The following is a 22639-nucleotide window of genomic DNA, read 5'->3' as shown; positions in this document are numbered from 1 at the left end:
TTGTTTTTGAACGTCTGTGAACTACACAGACGTCTATTGCAAGGCATAATTTTTGAACCGTCATATAAGCGTTTTTGGAGAATTTATCTTGCTGTTACTCATGAATAAACCATGTGTACATAACAACACCAACGATTTTTTTGTTACATTATCGTCATCCTAAAAAATTTGGGACAATTTTTTTCTTAAATAGATTCGCCTGAAGAATTTAAATCTGCAATAAAAAAATTGACCCTGGGGGGTCGCATTTGGTGAAAAAATACGACCCTCATAGGGTTAAAAAACTGGCTTACATTTTAGCTCTGGCTCTAAGCACGAACTATTGTGTGCTAGTCTTCGCCTGCCGAGTCCTCATTGCTTGTACTGTTTCTCGTAGCCTCGGCATAAGCAAGCATTGAGACAGCATTCCCTCTATGCAAGAGTTTCATTTGCATGTTCACGTTTTCCCCACCGTCTGCTTCCAACTTCTCTCATTTAGCTACACTGTCAGGATCAGTCGATGCACACTCACATTTTCGTTTTAGTCATAGTTGTGTGGTCTGTCAAGCCAGTGCTTTTCCTCGACCAAACCAGATGGACCGGGCATCTCATCCATGGCCCACCTCTGAAGAACTATGGCACTACTTGTTCAGGATCTCTGTGGGCACGAAGAAGCCTCACTGTGCAAGCAAAGACAAATGCTTGTGTACAGTACAGCGAACGTCCCTGCACTGATGGAGTGAGCTTAGTAGGCGACCCGCTGCACACAATTAGCTAAGGACAATCTGCCCTGGGCATCAGTGTAAGCCTTGTTTCATGACACAGCATCAGTTTCCGCTCAGTAGCAGATCACCAAACAAATGCACATACGTGCGTCAGGGAAAGCTGGGTGAGTCGTCTGCTCTGGTGGCCATGATGTCAGCCACTGTGTCCCCTGTATGAGTTTCTAAATGCTCTTATGGTAGTGCATGGCTGTGCAAGTGAGCCAGAATTTTTTTACCACACTTTGGTAAAAAAAAGGGCTTGTAGTAGGTGCTTTCAGCAACATTTACTATGACATTGTCGTATTTTTTTCTTTTGTATTGTTGGTAGTGGCGGCACACATCAGGAGACATCAATTTGTCCTTCATTACTACTTAGTTACACGGCATTCCTGGCAGCATGTTTACAATCCCTCAAACATGCATCACATCCAAGCATCTCGTTGTCTGTTGGGATACATCACAAACGCGCCCATACACAAACCATGCGCTGCCGTTTCCCAAAGTCAGCATCTGTTTACAAATGCCGGCCATGATATTTCTCCAAGGACACAGCGCCTGGGTGCTTCAAACCTCGGGGATGCGAAATACTGAGTGTTCTAGAAGCTGCAGTGTTGGCATCACCACACCGCCAGCCAGGGGCATAGCAGGGGGGGGGGAAACTTTCAATCTTGCTTGTGTATATATACAGGGTATTTCAGCTGAAAAGCACCAAGTATTAAAAAATTAAACATAGGTGCTACGCATCTCCAATTAGTGCAGTATTGTTCTGAGACATATAGAGCACGTGAGAATATTTTTCCCAATCCGCCAAGCTCGGTAATTAACAAAGATTACTTAATGAACTTTTTAAATAGTAACTCTAGAGAAAAGTTTTCAGTACAAAAGTTGTAGCGCTTGTTCAGAAACATCGAATTTTTAAATCTATTCTAAGATAACTCCGCTGCTTAATTTTTTTCCAGCCTTTCTTTAAAGCGCGCGAATTTTAAAAAATAGCACGTGACTGCCGCCTAACGCGCGGCGCTTTTAGTGCCCTCAAATGTAAGTTGAAAGAATTATCAAAGGATGCTCCGTGCACGAAGGTCGATAGAGCAGGCTGCCGGTGACTGCGATGGACACTAAATGATGATAAAGGCGTACCATCTAAAAAACAAAAACAAAAGATCTACGAAAGAGCGGCCGTCCCGTGTGAGTGCATCTTTTATCTCGGTCCTTCATCATGCTGTCACCCTCACCCCTGCCAATATGTTTCTTCATTGGTGCGAAAACAAAAGAAAAAACACCTACGCTGCACCAAATGCTGCTACGATCTCATGTAGCATTTGCTCATTGGCTGCCGTTCTTTCGTTGAAGAATTTTTTTGTTGTTGCAACGATATCCTCATTTTGTCGCTTGACGTCCATCGCAGTCGCCGGTAGCCTGCTCAATCGACCTTCGTGCGCCAAGCAGCCTTTGATAATTCGTTGAACTTACATTTGAGGGCACTAAAAGCGCCGCGCGTTTGGCGGCAGTCACGTGGTATTTTTTAAAATTCGCATGCTTTAAAGAAAGGCTGGAAAAAAATTAAGCAAGGAAGTTATCTTAACACAGATTGAAAAATTCGACGTTTCTGATCAAGCGCTACAACTTTTCTGTTGAATGCTTTTCTCTAAAGTTGCTATTTAAAAAGTTCATTAAGCAATTTTTGTTAATTGCCGAGTTTGGCGGATTGGAAAAAATATTCCGACGTGCTCTGTATGGCTCTGAACAATATTGCGCTAATTGGAGACGCGTAGCGCATATGTTTAATTTTTTAATACTTGGTGCTTTTTAGCTGAAACACCCTGTATATATATATATATATATATATATATATATATATATATATATATATATATATATATATATATATATACACGCACGCACATACAAATGCACACACGAACATAGATAAAATATGGTTGAACCGCCCCCCCCCCCCCTTGAAAAGAATTTCTGGCTACGCCCCTGCTGCCAGCACACCAGAGACCGAAGATAACTGATGCCCCGAGAAGGTACTGAAACATTCTACCTCCTTCCCTATCGAAAGCTCCAGAACCTCGGTGGAAGCCGATATAAGCGATCAGAGGTGAAGGAGTAAGGCAGTCAGTGTGTGAGTCAATTGGAACAGCCACATGACCAGCCCAGTGGTGGTAGAAGAGTGCCTCCGTGCTAAAATTGACAAGTGACTACAAGAGTTGCCTCAACACACAGTACTTCCTGGTATCACTGAGCAGATCACCAAGTTATCTTTCGTGTTACAATTCGCATGCCTCTATACATTACATGTGCGGTTAATTTATCGGAGCATAAGATAAAACATAGTGCGCGTAGTGTCCACATACTTTTTGTACTTATTACCACACTTAATGTGCACTGTGTACAGTGTAATAAAACTAAAATGTCATAATTTTGGTGTGACTAGGGGTCATTTCTTCTTGTTAGAACTGAAGCACACAAGCAATGCTCACTTTAAAGGGACATTAAAGAGAAAAACGATTTTAACACGAAAGTGTTTTATGCCGGGGTCCACCAAGTACATCCGTCACGGATATGACGTTGATAAAATGGACGCCAACGGGTGAGAAAGAAAAAACCCAAGAAAAAGTTACCCCGCTGGGAATCGAACCCACGACATTGCGGCCGCGACGGCAAGCGCCCGACGCCCTACCGACTAAGCTAACTCGAGAGATGCTAGACACCGCGCGAACGCGCCTTATACTTTCACACATTCTCTTTCGCGGCGGGCGGAGCAGGGCGGTGCCGCCGTCTGTGAAATGTGAAAAGAAGTAATGCTTCACGATCGACACTTACTAGCGCTTACTCCGAGATTGCACGCTATATCGGAGGTCATGGTTGTAGCGTCTCGGTACCAGAGAGGTAGACTGGCCGCGCTGGCGTCGCCGAGGCACCCTTGACGCAGTTACGTTCTTTGCCTTTGGCTTCGTGTTAGCGTGCGTCGGCTCATCGAAGTATTGCAGCTTCCACGTGCACCAACGGGATTTCTCCACCGCCGACTGCTTCGACTGCGAGAGCACCGACTAACAAAACAGCTGCAATATGCGTTGCAGAAAGGACGCGATTTCGACGGGCCAATGTCGTGCCTTGGTGGAGCGAGAGCAGCGCCTGCGAGACAGAGGCCAGCAGGACGCACTCGTTTGCGGCTCAGGCTACAAACCTCTACCTCCCGTGTTGCTGAAGCGCAGTGTGTGTTATGTATGCATGAGCACAGGCGTCGGCTACCCATTACTAGAAAGCGCACACCGTGCCATTTCTCACCTTAATTGATGACGCTTTGAAGAAGTGCATACCGGGTACCAGTATTGATTATGAGCTTGTTGATATCATCCTTACGCGGGATTCACGATTCGCTGTGTCCAAATATATGTTCACACCGTCAGCTACCACAACGGTTTAATCATGATCATGGTCGTCAGTCGTCGCGATAGAGACATGCTGTCAACATAGGTGCATCCACGTCGAACGGTGCTATAGCTGCCAAACACGAATAGACATTTACAAGCTCTCATATATCACTACACAATAAGCACTACTTCTGTGAAGACACATTTCACTTTCGTGTTATACCGATTCCTATGACGGAGGGATCAGCCATGTTTTTTTCCCATATTAGTAAATTACTCTTTCATGGTACCAAAATCAACACGCTTGCTGTAAGAAGACACTTGGTAAGCAAGAAAACGAGCAAAAGGAAAATGTGGGTTGTCAACGTCGTTGTCATTGCCGTTATCGCCGCATTCACTGCGGGCACGGGCTCGCGAAGAGCCCCTGAATCGTAGTCTGCTGGCAGAAGCACTGCGAAAGGGCAATGGCAACTATGACGTCATCATTATTAGCTGCGCCAGCTCAGAGCTCAGCAGTATTGGTGACATCACGGAAGTAGGTCACCTTCAGGTCACCTTAGATGATGTCACAATCGTGAGGTGCAGCGTACAGCACTGGATTGCACACGCAAACTTCAAAATTCATATACCTTTCATATTCATATACCTTCCAAGCTATATTCACTTTTGAGATTTGATAGATGGTATATGCATGTTCACGGGAATCGATCCTGCAGGCTATCTGAGCCTTGAAATTTTGTGTCAGTCCTAGGAGTGTGCGAATATTTGAAATTTCGAATATTTTTCGAATAGTGTTTGCTATTCGATTCGATTCACCCTGGAATTTTACTATTCAAACTATTCAAACTTCCCAAAAACAAACGCAGTCAACGTATGATTAAAAGTGACCCCTTCATATTTTCAATGTGCTTCACCTCATTACACTCTCGTATTGTGGCAAAGCTGCCTTTCAAGCTCCGTTACGGTCGAACTTTGCCAAGAGACAGTCAGCGTCCGATTGGAAATGGTCCCTAGATTTTCAATATGCTTCACCTCATCACGCCACGGTATTGCAGCAAAGCTGTCTTTCAAGCTCCGTTATGGTCGAACTTTGCCAAGAGACAGTCAACGTCAGATTGGAAGTGATCCCTAGATTTTCAATATGCTTCACCTCATCACACCCCGGTATTGCGGCAAAGCTGCCTTTACGGTCACAAATATAACAACTCAAGAAAACGCTGGTTCCAACATGGAGATGAAAGATGTGTCAGAGGTGGGGGCTCAATTATTGCTGTTTTGGACCTTAAATTTGGGCAGGAAGTCCGAAAAATCGGAAGCCAAAGCTTTTTAGCATCTAAAATTTCAGATGTTCTTATATATCGACGTCTACGAGGCAGATTTGGAACTACGGACTGAAAGGGAGCACACCCTTGTCCACCACATCAGTTGGGCTTCCACAGAAGTTGGAAAGAGGAGGAGAGGCTGAGGAAATGGCATCTTTGCCTATCGCGTGTAAAGTGTTGTCGGCAACATTTTGGTTGTGCCAAATCATGTGCATAAATAGAATTCGGCCTCTACATTGCCTCATTTTTGATAAGACAACTATGAAACACCACCCCGCCAGTGCTTCATCAACCTAGCGAAAAGAAACACTTTAATGTTGCTATCTCATAAGAATATGCTTAGGAATCCTCTCTAACTTTTTTTCTGCAATTTTGCTTCAAGTATTCCAGAAATATTCGAAAAACATTCGATTCGGTTTGCACTCACACTTTAGTATTCGAATTCGCTTCGCACCCGAAATTCTGCTTTTCGCACAGCTCTAGTCGGTACCCGTTAAAGAATACCTGATGGTCGAAATTTCCGGAGCCCTCCACTATGGTGTGCCTCAAAATTGTATCATGGTTTTGGCACATGAAACCCTACAAATTATTATAATATAAGTACATGGCCTTGGCATTTTTAGTATTGCGCACCCATTGAAATGTGGCCACTGTGACTGGGAATCAATCCCATGCGCTCTTGTTTGACCCGACGCCACAGCTGCCAAGTCACTGTGGCAGGACAACATGCTTTTGTTTTTTAATTTTATTCACTTATTTAGCACTGCTGTTTCAGGGGGGAGGGGGTGCCTAACGTGTGAAATGAATCTAAGCCATCACATTCATATGGTTCCCGGCAGCTACATATAGTGACATTGCCTTGTGCAATTACACGTTTGCTTGTTTATACCTTACTACTGTATTCTTTTCTACATAATTATCGGGTCACATAAAAAGGTTACTGGTGAAAGAAACATCTGTGTTGATTATTCAGTTCTTGATTCGATATTGAAAGCAAAGTAATCTTATTCGATTCGTACTTAAAAAATTTGTTTTTAATCCACCTCTAGTTTCTGGGCTAGACCATTCATGCGGTGTTAATATAGACTCTAAACACTATGGATACTTAGTGCTAACCAAAGTTAAAAGGGGGATTGGACAAGGTCAGAGATAAGGGTTGTGCTCACATTGTCCCGTCCCAATACATTGTTTCAATTTGCACCAAGTAGCTTCTCCCATGTTTTGCCAACGAACCCGGTCCTATGCTTGCTGTGGCCATGTTATCCCCGCAGACTTCTTAATTTCATTCCCCACCTAACTTATACCCGTGTCTCACGGGCATTTGAAAGGCCTCCCAACCGATAGTCTATTGACTCGACGGTCAAGCACAAGTTGCTACACGGGACGCTTCGAAGGCCTTCGACTCAATAGTCTATCGAGTCAACGGAGCACCCCACAACTCTATCGAAACTTCGATAGCCATTAAGCGACAGAAGCGGGTAACAGCGCAAACGTGCCCTCTCGTTCACAGTGGGCTCGTAATCACGATTATAAAAAAGGAAGCTAACCAGTATGCTTTAAAAGCAGTATATGTGAGCGTTGTGAATTATTGAATAAAGTATTTTTGGTACTTGCAATGTGTGAACTGCACATAATCTCGACAACAGCAGCATGCTTGTCTTCATCGTGCCACCTTGCCGTGTATCGCTTGCCACAGTTTCAATGAGAACTAACTGACAATAATGCCAAAGAAAGTGTATGGGATGTTATTTTTAGTACTGATTGGTGTATAAATGTGAAGCAAGTAAATTGGACAAAATGATAACTTGCCGCCGGCAAGGACCAAACCTGCGATCTTCGAATAACGCGTCTGATGCTCTACCACTGAGCTATGGCGGTGGTCATCCCCCCGTCCACTTTATGGGGTATATGTGTACATTTAAACCTAGGAGTCTCAGCGCCGATCGCAGCCATGGCGGTGAGTGTGGAACACTCTTTTTCTGCCTGTTGGCATCACGTAGCACATGATCTTTTTACATGCTGATAGCTGACCAATGATCCCTCGCATACTATCTGAAGGCATCAAGTCTGCCAGAACGAGAGCCTCACTATGAATGAAGGAAAGATGACTTTTAAGGGCTCGTTTTTCTTTGTTAGACACCATATTAATGAGAACTAACAGACAATAATGCCAAGGAAAGTATAAGGGATGTTATTTATAGTAATTAGGATATAAGTGTGAAGAAAGTAAAGTAGAAGAAAAGATAACTTGCTACACTCCTAGGTTTAAATGCACATATACACCCCATAATGTGGACGAGGGGATCACCGCCGCCGTAGCTCAGTAGTAGAGCATCACGCGTTATTGGAAGGTTGCAGGTTCGGTCCCTGCTGGCAGCAAGTTATCTTTTCGTCCACTTTACTTTCTTCACATTTATATCCTAATTAGTACGAATAACATCCGTTATACTTTCGTTGGCATTATTGTCTGTTAGTTCTCGTTAATATTGTGTCTAACAAAGAGAAACAAGCCCTTAAAAGACATCTTCTTTCCTTGCCATAGTTTCGCTGCTCAACAACTTAAAAGTTAAAAATGCATTCATAGCTACGAATAAACAATTTATTGAAATCTGTAAACAAAAACAAGAGCCGTATTTTTGCTTTTAAGTGAGTTTATATTAACATGAGGTGACGTGAACACGAAAATAAAGATCCGATCCACAGCGCCACGTAATTTTAGCGAGAAATGCGTGAACCACTCAACGGCCGTTCAGAACTGCTGTGTAGTAGCGCGACAGCTGCATCGAGTCGATGGAGTTGTGCCGTTTCAATGGTCATCGACTGAATGGCCTTTCAAAAGTGCCTGTGTGGCACAGGTATTTATTTGTTATCACAATTCATTTATCATTTGCACCGATGGTTTGAAATGTATATGAAGAAATGGCCTGAATATATTGGGTAGAGTCATTATTTTTGCAGTGTGTGCAACCGTACTGAATATTTGTGCATCTATTTTTAGCAAACATTCCCATAGGTCTTTGCATTTTATGGCCACTGTAACCTTTGCACCATTGAACCCTACCAATAATAAAAAAATGAATATTTATGTATGTGATGACACTGCTACAAAACAGCATTAGAGGGCATATTTAGAGAGTATGCTCTTTATATGTTTGCAGCACGTCTAGTCAGGCCTGCGCAAGTTGGAAGCAGGAAACTACCAGTGACATGAAAAGCAGCAGTGTAGACAGACGAAGGAGCTCCCATCGCAGCAGGGACAGGTATACGTATGGTTTTTTTCTGATATGACCCTTTTCATAATCCGCAAGTGCGCTTCTCTGCGCTGCATATTTGAACAACTAATGGCGGCATCTCTCTTCCTTAGAGTGGAGACGAGGTCGTAGTTGCACGTGCTGAGGCTTGTCTATTATGCGTATTTATGTCAAGAGAGCCGAGTCTACATTTTCCACGTCATAGCGTAAGCAAAATGCGCTTGAACACGCTGTTTGCAGTAAGTGACTAGCCGCCATTAGTTGGGCAAACTGCATGGCAGGAAAGCTAGCTTTACAATTATGAAAAGGGTCTATTGCTCCACATATTTGCTATTTTTAGCGCTCTTGTTTTGCACATTCCGCTTCCGATTTTAAGTGCACCTGAGAGCAAGACTATACAGTAATACCTCATTAACTCGAACTCGTATATCTGGAAAAATTGGCTAAGTCGAAATTTTTCGTGGTACCAAACTATTTCCCATCAGTGCAATGTATTTATTGCCCTTTCAGGGCCAACTTTCGGATATCTCGAAATCTTGACTAAGAAGGGAACAAAAACTTCGCCACCAGACCGTTTCACAACGATCGCGCGAGGCTGCCACGCTTACAACAAAGTGGATGCTGTCGCCAAATGTGAAATCGAAATCTAACAGCATAACAACTTTGTCAAGCACCCCTATGCCATGTCATGTGACATGAAAGATGTGCACTGAAGCAGGCCCTGCAAAATAGCAAAACACGGCTGGTTGATAGCTCTGGTATGTCTTTACTTTTCTTGAAAACCTTTATGAAAAGCCAGTTAGATGCTCATCATTGGTGTTAAAGTTTTCAGGTAAACTAGACTTTTCACTGCAATTTCCGCAACTTTGTTTATCTCGAAAATCCGCTTATATCGATTTTCTTTTCTTTTTTTTTTCTTTTTGGTTTTACTGCTTCGAGTTAACGAGGTGTTACTGTATACGTTAGATCTAACAGACAAGTTATCCTTTCGTCCACTTTACTTTCTTCACATCTACATTATAATTAAGACAAATAACATCCGTTATACCAGGGGCATAGCCAGGGGGATGCGGGGTTCCACCCCCCCCCCCACCCCCCAAAATTGTCAATTTTGCTTGCGTATATATACACGCACACCTACAAATGCACGCACGAACTTACATAAAGTATAGTTGAACCCCCCCCCCTGAAAAAAATTTCTGGCTATGAACCTGCCTTATACTTTCTTCTTCTGTTAGTTCTAATTCATGTTGTGTCTAGCAAAGAAAAACGAGCCCTTAAAATTCCCCTTCTTTCGTTCATTCATGGCGAGGGTCTCGTTCTGGCAGACTGGTTGCCTTCAGGCAGTATGCGAGGGATTATTTGTCTGCTGCCAGTTTGTGAAACGGCCACATGCTTCGTGACGCCAGCAGGCAGAAAAAGAGTGTTCCACACTCCCCGTCATGGTTAGTAGTGGCGCTGATTAACACTCCTAGGTTTTAAGTGCACATATATACCCGAGAAAGTCGATGGGAGGATGACCGCTGCCGTAGCTCAGTGGTAGAGCATTGGACGCGTTATTCAATGGTCACAGGTTCGGTCCCTGCCGGCGGCAAGTTATCTTTTCGTCCACTTTACTTTCTTCACGTTTACATCATAATTACTACAAATAACATCCCCTATACTTTCCTTGGCTTTCTTGTCTGTTAGTTCTAATTAATGTTGTATCTGACATTTAATGTAAGGCAGTCGAGTACTTGTAGCGCCCATGAAGTATTTGCTTATTTTTCTGTCTCATATGCTAAAACTGATGTTACTTAAAATAACGGAGAGCTGAGCTAGTTGGTACGTATTCATGTTAAAAGACTGGGCATGCAAACACAGACACAAGAGAGAAGTCAAGACACCACATAAAGTTTTTAATCACTGTTTGTGGTGTCTTGACTTCCCTCTTGCGTCCGTGTTTACACGCCCGATCTTTCAACATGAACTGATGATACATTTGGCAACTTTTAGAAGGATCCTGCTAGCAATCCCTTAAGTGACATCATTCTTATGCTCTGCTGGCAGGTCACGGGAAAGACGGAGAAGTCGTAGTCACGAGAGACGCCGCCGGAGTTCGCCTGGTAGCAGGCGAGATGTCCGACAGCACTCGCGGGATGAACCAAGGCAGCATAGTTCACATCGAAGCATGTCACATTCCCATTCACCATCTTCTAGAGATCGTCACCGTGACTCATCTCGCCTCAGGTCATCTAATTACAGTGGAGCTTCACCACGTTCTCATTGTTCACGAAGACTCGACCGACATACAGACAGGAGACGCGACTACCATGAAGAGAGACGGAAAAAAAGTGAAATGGAAGAGAAGGAGAAGAGGCGAAGCACAAGCAGGAGCTTCTCAACCAAAACAGGCAGGCAGTCTCCAGAGGATGGGTGAGCAAAGAACACAGTGGTGTGGGCTTTTAAATTTCAAGATGCCTGCTGTTTGTGTGAGGAGAATTGGAGGAATAGAGGGCCTCGATATTAAGTAACGATCATATGAAGCCAAGAATGATATCAAAAAAAGCATACATAAAATTACTGCTCTCCCACTCCCACGTTCATTTTTCTTTTCTTTTTTTAATGTTAGTAATGAGAAAATTTTTGCAAATTTAACCTTATTATTTTTGCATTTGTAAAAACAAGCAGTTAATTTCTTTCAATTTGCACACGCAAACTGTTTAAAGGACCCCTGACAGCAAAAGTCTTGTTTGCGACCTTTTTATTGTAATTTGTAGCTCTGTGTCTGGTAATCCTGAAACTGAATCATAACTGCTTAACGCATCATATAGTTAATGCTAGCGTCATTGATTGAGAATTAATTTTGCGTCAGTTCGAAACGCCCACCTAAATACTGTAAGAAACTAACGCCCCACAGGGGGGGAGTGCATAAGATCACGTGCACTCAAGGTTTGGTGTCGTTGAAAGCGCAGTTTTCAAATCGGGGCCCTGCGCGCGGTAAAGAATGAAACGATGCGGGTGCTTCGCTATTGTCAAGCGTGTGCTTCCTTCCCCCCGCCCCCCCCCCCCCCCTGCGAAAGAAAAAAGCATTCCTGGCCGAAGCAGTCAGAACTACATTGAGAGCAGCCCGACAGCAGAGCAAGAGGGGTGACGAACGATAGTCCTCGCCGGGTGCCAGTCGTGGTATTGTGCATGCCCTGCAAATCAGATGTCGACAATACTTGCTTTACTTGTGGGACATCACGCGAGGCCTCAGTCTACGTCATACCAGTGACGATGTCGCGAGGTGCTGCAAACTCAGATGAGCACTCACGCTTACTTTAAAACCAAATTAAAATCTCTTAAAGGCAACAGCCAGCTCTAATAATCGGTCAGAAGTGCCCACTTATATAGGACAATCAAACAACACAGACATCTTGAGGTTTCAATTTTAGTGTCAGGTTTAATAGACCACACCAACTAGCCCAAGATGGCCTATTGAGCTATTTTTCTTTTTCTTGTTTTCATACATTTGTTACTATTTTTTGGGATGGTGATGCTTTGTGTCACTGTGACAACAAGGAGCATTGCTGGGTTGATTATTAAAAAATGCCCACGATTCTCTAAATCTTGTTGCTGCTAACGGAGCACGAGATTCTTTGGCACTCATGCCCCATTCCAACGGGGGTTGAATGCAACAGTGAATATGTAAACTAGCAGGGGCAGTTGGGTGAGTTGGTGCAAATTCATGTTTGAAAAAAGCGCGAAAAAAACCACAACACACAGGCACGTAGGAGACAGGACGACGCACTGGTAGAAATAGAAGTTTAATCAAACGCACAGAAAGATATATACACGCTACAAAAATAACAAGATTAAAGAATCACGCAACCATTGTAGTATTCAAACCGAGTCCAGAGTACTCGAGAAATTGTTGAAGCCGCCTATATTGCGAAAGCGGGTGTTTCACGCATCAGCTGTCCTTCGGAGGCGCTATCTAGCCGCGAGGTTGAATACCTTGACGTCACTTGATCTGATGGCCTAATGTGTTTTTTGTCATGTGCATACTCATTCTATGGCTGCGGGATTCTTTAATCTTATTTTTGTAGTGTGTGCATATATCTTTCTGCACTTTTGATTAAACTTCAGTTGCTAGTAGCGAGTCGTCCTGTCTCCTTCGTGCCTGTGTGTTGTGGGTTTTTTTTTTTTCGTGCTTTATTCAAACATGAGTGAATATGTACTTTAATGTGTATGTTAATGAACACCAAATAGTCAAAATCAGTTTGTAGCACTCCATAATCCTAAATTCAAGGTTTCACAATACGGTATAAGCATTTATTATCTAGCTGAATTTCGCACGGCGCTGGACAGTCTTAAATTTGGGCAGTCGTGCCACCTAGCCTGGATTGTACATGAACTGTGCTGAAGCAAAAATCAGCTCATTAAAAATTGGATATAAGTTGTATTATTGGTCCAATTGTGTCTTCATTTGCTCTATTTCGCTACACTTCGACTCTGCACTTTGTGTTGCCTATCCAAGCGCATTTGGCACCAACTGTGCCAAAGTTCACAATTTTTGCTTTCTTTGCATGGCACTAGAGCATTTTCTGTTTAAAAAAGCTTTCTTGGTGTAGTACCAGATATTTTCGAGATTTCTGCGTAACCTAGTTGTTCTCCTTCCTTCCACAGATGCGCTTTTTCTCATTAAAAGGTAGTAGTCTCTATCAGCCCAACTGTGTCAGCATCGTCACGTCTGCATGTGGCCTCAGTTATTGACGGTTTAGCATGTTGTCCTTAGTCTGAAAGGTGATCACTCTTGATGAGGAAGTTGCAGCAATACTCACGCGAACAATCTTTTTTTTTTGTTGCGAGTGACTATGTACATTTTAAGGTAGCAAATGCCGGCCGTACTGCTACTACTTCATGTAGCCGTCGCATGCTTTAAAATGTGTCTTCACGCAGTTGAAGTGTTAGATGTGTGAAAGATTATTTTATTTTTCACACAAAAATAGCGTTCCGTGTCAATCATGCTGTTGAATTTGACTCAGTATACTCTCGAACGTCATTATAACTAAGTTTAAGGGGGAGCTGCAGTTGCTTCATTATATGCCGAGACCATGGGAACCCCAAAAAATTGAGCCAACTTGTAACTACCATCGCTGCTTTTTCAAATGCTTGCCGAACTGCCAGCGGGTACAGCTTGAGTTTTTTGTTGCACACATTGCAATTCACTAGTGCATGTATGCATCACTGGTGTCTGGTACAGCAGAACTGCCACATCAAGTTTCAGTGACATGAATAGTTTCCTTTCTCAAGCTTAAAAAGCAGCGTAATAAGTATTTGTAAGTCTCTTAAATAATTGTGGCTCCATAGCATATAATTAGTTGGTTGACAACTAGCAGGGTAAACAAATAAAAACATGATTTATATTTCTGTAGTTTGAAAGCGACCCTGCAACACTTTTCTAAGTAATCGTCTAATGGCTTCAGTAAAAGAGCTTATCGCCTCACGAATCAACTGCCGCAAAAATTTTGAGAATCCATCAAGTACAAGCGGAGTTACAGGGATTTGCCGCATGCTTTAAGCACTTTCTCTCTCATTTCGTACCAGTGAGCGCGCTGAAAGCTACGCAGGGAGGGGGATGACAAGGGGGCAAGAAGATGCATCCGTTCGTCCACGTGCGTCATGACCTTGCACACTTTCTTTTAATTTTTTCTTCAAACGTGCAGCTTACTTTCAGTGTGACCGCGGGCGCACAATCGGGCATGTGGCGGCATCACGCGGCAACCACGGTGACTATGCAGCTCACGATGCTCAAATCAGCGAATGGCCGTGGACTTTGGGTATATGGCGCAGTAATTTGGGTATGTGGCATCGTTTGTAGAGAGGGTGGGAGCGATTTCTAGCTGACTTCGAGAATTATAAATTCCAGGCCGGGGCGTGCTCTGCTATAATGTTTGGCTCACTGGTCCTCAGGAGCCTCAACTACTGATCGGCAGCATTTTCTGACCATGCTGAACAAGTGTTGCAGGGCCCCTTTAAGGACTTGATCCTCTCAGTGATTGTAAGCTTCAGTCTTCGCACATTGCAGCTGTGCAGGATGTAGCGTAGCTTCATTTATTTGAGTTGTGTGGAAGGTTAGACGTTGAAAAGGGAGTATTGACAACGATGCATTTGTAGCACAAAGCCACAAGGAAATCCATATTGATTTCTCAGAAAGGAGAGCTTCTTACTTGAAGAAAAATTAGTCCTGGTCGAGTGATCAAAACTGGGACCAACTCCTTTCCGGGGTGGTCGCTCTGCCAATTGAGCTAATCAGGATGCTTGCAGTTGGTAGCATGAGGGCAAATGTCAGCAACTCGAAGCACATGGACACAATATTGCAAATGAGTTCTGTAGAATCCCTCAAAGTGGCTGAAAGGTTATTAAAGGGATATTTGACAGCCACCCGTTTGTAGCACGAAGCCAGAAGGAAAGGCATACGGATTTCTCAGAAAGGAAAGCTTCTTAGTTGAAGAAAAATTCGTCCTCATCCAGGGACCAGGACAATTTGTGTGGATTTCCTTGTGGCTTCGTGCTACAAATGGGTGGTTGTCAATTATCCCTGTCATAACCTTTCTGCCATCTTGCGGAATTCAGCAAAACTCATTTGCAAGATTAGATGTTCCACATTCCACTGTGTTCTTAAATTATGAATGCGTCTTGTATATTGTTTGTTTACCATTTTAAAGTGCTTCAAGAGTGCCAGTTCTTCTAAGTATGTTTTTTTGTCTCCAGTGATCAGTCAGATGATGAAATGTCTGCTGGTCAGGAACCTGAGCCAGACGATGCAGAGGAGGAAGATTATCTTTTGGAATCTGCTCGGTGGATTCGTAGCAGCCCTGCAGAGCTGTACTATCAAAGAGATGAAAAGGTATCACCATAGTGAAGCCAGTACTGTGATGATAAACCATTTTTAAATTGTGTGATATGTTTCAAGTGGTATTATACAGTTGAAACATACAAATTGTATTATGTCTCTTATACAGTTTATTATTATACAGTATTATTTCGCAGGATGCATTTTATAAACTCATTTTAACAGGGGTGCCCTTATGACAGGTAACCACTAAATGTGCTCATGTCTTGATAGAGTAACATGTGGTAAGGTGATCATTCCTTGCCTTATTTGATTTTCTGTATACACTTTTCTGGTCGTCGAGTCCTGGAATTGGTGCTACTGGAACATGAAATAATTTATTTAAAATTAATTCAACTTCTTCGAAAGACTGTTCGCCTGAAACATGAAAGTAAAAAAAATATTAATTTATTGCTCACTTATATTCTTTATTTTTAATTAAAAAGTAATTTACTTATTCTTAATTCAGGGTGGAAAGTTTGTAGTTTTTTATCAAATTCACTAAAATTTTGATTTACTATACAGTAAAAGCTCGTTAATTCGAATTCCACGGGAACGCTGAGCAATTTCGAATTAAACAAAATTCAAAATAATGAAAGTGAGCAAAAATGGGTGGATTACGGGGGTGGGGGCACGAAAAATATTTATTGGCCAAAAAAGTCAGTGAGGACCATCTGCTTCTTTTCTCTGAATGCCACAGCTGTGGCTCTCTGTTCCAGTGCGCGGACGCGGCGCAGGGAATCCTCTTCACCCTCTTCAAAGCTGAAGAAGAGACGCGCCACATTAAGTGCCTCCATCACCGCAGAAGCTGACGGGCGCACAGGCGCTTCGTCATCTTCGTCTTCCTCACCTTCTGGCTCTTCAGCAACAGGCTGCGCACCGGCTACTTGAGCGATAATGTCCTCATCAGTCAGGGCACCACACACCGATGCACCGGTGTCAACTTCAACATAATCGGCAAAACGTACGCCCCAAAGAGTGTCGCGCAATGCCACTGGCATGAGCTCCTCAGCCCCGTCCACGTCGACGTCACAACTATCCTGCGCACTTCCAGCTGCAAATCCACTGTTGCGGAAACAGTTTGCGATTGTGGTCGCGGTCACCTGTTCCCATGCGCGCACCAACATGTGCATTGCAGTGAGCAGCGTAATGCCGAAGTCCTTCCTGTCGCCCGCGCACAAAATCATTCTCTCCAGCATGTGATGCCTATAAAAGCACTTGATGTTCCTTATCACACCCTGGTCCATTAGCTGTAGGGCCGCAGTCGTATTTGCTGGAAGGAACACTAACTTTGTTGCTCTCAGCTCAACGTCGACTTTGTGCGCCGAACAGTTGTCGACGACAAGAAGAACGCGTCTGCCGCCCAGTTCCATTCGCCTGTCGAATTTCAGTAGCCACTTCCTGAATAGGTCACCTGTCATCCAGGCTTTCTTGTTTGCGGCGTACTCCGTCGGCAGTGACCGAATGTTTTTGAAGCACCGTGGCTTGAGTGCTTTGCCAATCACAAAAAGGGGGACCTTTTCCGTACCGGTCATATTTGCGGCGACCAGAACAGTGACACGCTCTTTGCTGCGCTTGCCGCCGGCACAGCTGTCTCCCTTGTAGGCGATCGTCTTGTCTGGCTGCAACTTGAAAAATAACGCTGTCTCGTCAGCGTTAAACACATCCTGTGGTGAGTAGCTCTCCAAGTGCTGCTGCAGGGTGTCGCTTCTCCAAGTAGCGCATGTTTCGGCGTCCACTTCCTTTGCCTCGCCAGATAACGTGCGGAATACGAGATTGTGCCGCTCCCTGAAACGATGAAACCATCCCTCGGAGGCGACAAAGTCTTCAATGTCCAAGTGCAGGGCGAAATCGGCTGCCTTGGCCATGATGATAAGGCCGCTCAATGCGATACTCTGGGCTCTCATTTCTTTAACCCAGATAATCAAAGCTGACTCCAGTTCCGGGAACTTCGCTGTCCTTAGCCTTTTTCGACTGGCGCCAAAATCCTCGGCTTCATAGGCGTTTTCAATGGCCGTCCTGTTGCGTATGTAGGTTGACAACGTGCTCGGAGGTATGCCGTGCTTCCTCGCAATTTCGTATTTGCTCGAGTTCCCTTGGTCAACCTCTCGCAAAATCTCCACCTTCTCCTTGACAGTCTTCGCGCAGTAGTTTCCCCGCGGCATCTTGCAACTTCGATGCGGAATAAGATGGCTTGACGGCGTGAACGAACAACGGGCTTGAGGAACAAAGTGACGCTGCCGGGTGCGGCCTAGGACTGCTAGGACTACTCTGCCGACTCCTCAGCGTCCCGCGGGTCCCGCGTATACAAGTGGCGCCAGGCGCTGAGTAGCGGAAGGGCTACGGAAAAAAAAAAATTGCTCCCTGGATTTCGGAGGCCATACTTTGCTCGCCCTTTGCTCGGAGGCCACTTGAAGCTCGAAAAAACCGGTCGTGCCACCTATCGTTCGGCCGTAAAAGCTTCCACTAGTGTTTGACGATGATGATGCTCGACGGCGCACGCTTCGAATTATCCGTAGAGGCGGCAATTTCTGTTCGAATTAACGAATCGTTTTACACATGGTCTCCTATGCACTGCGGACCGGGCTGCGGCGACCATTTCGAATTATCCAAAATTTCGAATTAATGAGGTGTGAATTAACGAGCTTTCACTGTATTAGGTAAAAGCCTCTGCACATATTGTTCAAACCCTACATGTTACATTTAGTGTTAACTGATATGTACAATGCTCATTGTTCACACTTTTGTTTCGTGCATTCTGACTGAATCGAGTAGCTGTCCACTTCAAATTGCATTGGTTGCTAAGAATGATTTCTTTCATTGTTGTCTTCTTTTTTAATGTGTGGCTTGTGGCTTCGTTATAACAAGATATTTTTGTAGTATTGTTCTTAGACTTATGGCAGTGGGGTGATTGCAATACCTTCTTTTTTTTAAAAATTCTCTCTGTAATGTTTTTTATAGCTTCGTTTGGCATTGACAACCATTTTCCACATTGTTCTGCGGTGGCTGCAGGTTTCGGGGCTTGTGACAGGAACAGCCAAGCTACACGCCCTGCAGGATAAATTTAGGCATGAGTTGGTGGAAAGAGCAGCACGGGTGAAAAGCAAGCAAGAGCCCTACAATCCTCCTCCTCGAAAGAACAAGCTCTGCAACCCCAAGTCGCATCCCAGTAAGTTAACTTTTCATTCAAGAGTGTCTTGGTGCAAACGAGCTGCTGCAAGGTTGTGTTTTGCTAGGTGTTCCTTGGTTTCCCAGCAGGATTGCATTTTTGGGGCATAGCATTCAATGAAGCACCTGGCATGACAGCACATGCACCACATAGTCACTGTAGGAATGGCAGCCAGTGGAAAAGGGTCATGCAAGGCATAGCAGTTAAACCAGATGACAGTTATTTTGAAAGCAGTGAATAAAGGAACTGTAAAAAAATAACAGTGGTATTAGTAACTTCTCATTCGGCAGTACAAAAAAAAAAAACACTCTTGCCATGAGAAGGAGAGTGATTAAACTGGAAAAAAATTCAAGAACGGGATGGCTGGCAATCCCGCCTTAGAAGTTCCCACTCCAGGTTCTAGTTATGTCTTGGACTTCACAGCACCTGTTGAGCCTAGATATTGTGGAAAATTTGCGTGCACCACACAAAGACAAAAAGGAAGAGTTCACAAGGACCAGTGCAGACCAACAACCGCTGCTAGTCTGCGCTGGTCCTTGTGAGCTCTTCTTTTGTCTTCGTGTGGTGTACACAAATTTTCCACAATGCAGTCAAACCAACTAGCCCGCCTCTCCGTCATATTGAGCCTGGATAGTTTTTCTGCAGTAACGGGGCTACACTGTGAACCTGGAAAGCTACTGAGCAAATTCTACAAGCTTTTGCTAAGGTACTATTGTTGTGTACAGACCCTGGCCGCTGATTTCAACGGATAAACTTAGCATGGTTGATCCATGACCTCCTCTATAAACGTACGACCTGCTCACTGGCGCTTCCTCTGCGGCGGCGCGCGGTCCTCCTAGCTGGCGGATAGGGGCCGGAAGTGCCGCCAGCACTTTCCTCAATAGCAGACCACCTGACCCAAAATCTGAGCGCGCGAAGGCCTTTGCATTATGTATCCGTCTAAGTGAGAGCAGCGGGAACGTGTAGGCAACAAAAAAATCAAACATAATATACAAAGAATGGCCTGCAGAATGCAGTCCTTATATTCCTTGCGTTATTTCATGCAATGGTGCCCTACCTTATCGTTCTGTAGCTGTATATGCAAAAATAATTTTGCAAGGGCTGATGGTGGGTTCATCTTAAAGCCGAGTTTCTGCAGGACTACTAAACACTGTATTCGACTCAAGCGGTTGCCCGAATATCAACTAATATATCAGTTACCCATATATTTTTATCTACTCTCCTGTCTTCCTATATCTTAGTTTTACTCAGGGCTGGGCAGAGATACACAGAAAAGTATTCCTAAATACTACAGATATCTAAAACATGTGCTGGAAGCCTCAAGTACAGGTTCTGAGATACATATATGTTTCTGACGTAATGGGATATTTCCGAAATGCTTTCGCAAAAATATGAAAAAAGTATCCCGGGATACAGTTACAGGAATGCAGATACAAGAATGCAAATACTAGAGTATAAATTTATTCTAGACATCAGATCTGTTTTGCTGAAATTGTTGGTGCGTTAATTGCACTTAATTAACAGTAGCGGCTTATATACTCAAATAGGCTATAATTTAGACAGCATTGGTTAGACCTCAACGCAAAACTCTCGAAATGGCTTAGAGCCTGAAAAAAAAAAAAAAAGTTAGCGGTGTCGCACCTGCCGTGAGAGACAGTATACTTTAATCGGCACTTAATGGTAATAGCTGCTTCCGCAATTGTGCCGTCAGCGGCATCAGACGCTTTATGAGATGGGCCATTTTGCATGCATGGGGAACCCTTCGCTGCCCGCACCGTGTCACAGACCGGCGGCTTGCCTTTGCTTGGATTAGGACAAAAAAAAGTCTTCCTTTCCCCTTTTGAACACCTTGAGTTCAGTTCCGACAAAAAAAAAAGTAACAATAGATACCCGTGCCCTGCACTGTATCGCGATATGATTGATACATAATAAAAGTATATTTCACTACTGAGATACAAATACCATTTTATTTTGCAAATGCGTCTCGATACAGATATACAGATACTCAAAAGTGTCTCTAAAATACTATCGAAATATTCTTGCTGCCTAGCCCTGGTTTTACTCCTATCATTTTTCGTTCCATTGCATGCGTGGTTCTTAACTTCTGTAGTTTCATTGTCACTCTCCAAGTTTCTTCATTGTATGTTGGAACTGGCAAAATGGAATAGTTGTACACTTTCCCCTTCTGTGACAGTGGCATTGTCAGCCATGGGTTCAGAATGCACCCGTTCTCATTCTTCGGTAAATCTGCTAGGGATGAGTAGGCTCTCCGGTATATTTGACCTAGATATACCTACTCTTCTACAGATTCTCGTATCGAGTTGTCTGTCGCGAACACTCTTTCGCTGAACGTATACAGTGAAACCGCGGTGATACGATCACAGCTAATACGAATTTCGGGGTGATACGAATTTTTCGTTTGTCCCGGCCAAAGCTCATTCGCATGCATTGTAATGGAGTACGGTTGTTGCGAACCGATTTTCACCCAGTGACGTTTGATACGAACGTACGCTACCGCCCAGGTACGAAGAGGTGCTGTCCGCACTGTCGCGGAAGACGCGAAAAGCACGTGCGAGCGCGGGAACGTAAGCGTGGGCATGCACGCCGCACCGCCAAATCGTCAGAATCACGGTGTAAGAAAAAACACTTTTCTTACGGTCAGAATATACTTTGAAAGACGCGTCACGGCTTCCGAGGTTGTGTGCGCGAATCTTTGACGCTCTTATGTGTCTCCGTGTGCCTCAGCGTTTAGATTACAGAGGACATTAGCGCCATGCTTTCTTTTTTTTCTAACGCGTCGACGCGAGCTGCTGTCGTTGTACTGTGTTTACATGTGCCAGCCTCGTGCATCAGACATCCTATGAAAGGCGGACGATGACCGAAAGAAGGCGAAGACGGTCTTGACGAAGGAGTCAGGCCTCACAACGTCAACATGCGCGACCGTGGAGGTCGCACTTGTGCGGGCACGGCCGTAAATCTCCCAAAAAACATTCCCAAAACCTCTGCGATAAGAAAATCAATACACAGGACCGTGGTTCTGTAATTTTGTGGCGTTAATTGATCCATCGCGTCAAAGCACTTCTTTTGTTACTTTCGCTGCTGTACTCTAGTCTCGTGCAAAAAAGCATACTAAAATTTGGAAGGGGCTACTGCTGTCGTGGGTCACAACGCACCTGGTTCATTAAATAAATACGCATGACGGGCCGTGTATTTACGAGTACTGGTATCATTGCCGACATCTAAAAACTTGGCTGGCAATCATTCAGGGTTCTTCCTGACGTTGCTGCGGCCCTGAAAAACAATAAATGAAAATGTACGCCAGCTTTCTTTTCTCGCATGCTAATTTTCCATGCTTTCTGGTCATACGAATTTCGCATGATACGAATATTTTGAATGGTCCCGTGAGATTCGAATCACCGAGGTTTCACTGTAGTATTATTTTGTCTTCTGCATATTCATCTTCGACGCTACTTTAACGCGTTCTCAGTTTAGGTCTGCAATATATTTGTTTTGTAATTCGTCGCTATCATTGCTGAAAGAGCACTCAACACTCCATTCTTCAGAAATGACGGCTTTCATTGTATCTCGTACAAATGTATACATAGGAAAATCGGGATGTTGCCTAATAATGCACAGGGAACTCTGCGAACCATAAACCTCCAAAACGCAGCAGCGCACCATTTGGGGGGGAATGTACTGCTACTGTTGCCTATAACATTGCTTCTGACTGCGCAGTCACTGTGAGATTATCGCGTGTCACTGATGTCATGCAATAACTCCTGAATGTTGCAAAGGCGAGCGCCTACTATACGCGCCGAACAAGCAGACCCTGCAGAGGCAGCAACCGATAGCGAAGCCCGCAAGGTTGCAAGCTGGCGATGCCATGAGAACATAGATGGGGGTCAGTTGTGGTGT

General features: G+C 44.1%; 1 protein-coding gene across 1 annotated transcript in view; it reads left to right on the top strand.

Moving 5' to 3' along the window:
- Window positions 1-22639, top strand: part of LOC119379039 (ribonuclease 3) — a 183722-nt gene that overhangs the window by 32119 nt on the left and 128964 nt on the right. The window contains exons 5-8 of the mRNA XM_037648182.2: window positions 8604-8705; window positions 10746-11111; window positions 15435-15570; window positions 18568-18828. Of these exons, the coding sequence (XP_037504110.1) occupies window positions 8604-8705; window positions 10746-11111; window positions 15435-15570; window positions 18568-18828 (865 nt within the window). The remainder of the gene's footprint in view (window positions 1-8603; window positions 8706-10745; window positions 11112-15434; window positions 15571-18567; window positions 18829-22639) is intronic.

The sequence above is a fragment of the Rhipicephalus sanguineus genome, chromosome 1 (assembly GCF_013339695.2).
Source record: "Rhipicephalus sanguineus isolate Rsan-2018 chromosome 1, BIME_Rsan_1.4, whole genome shotgun sequence".
Classification (NCBI taxonomy): Eukaryota; Metazoa; Arthropoda; class Arachnida; order Ixodida; family Ixodidae; genus Rhipicephalus; species Rhipicephalus sanguineus.
This window is presented reverse-complemented; position numbering and strand designations above follow the sequence as displayed.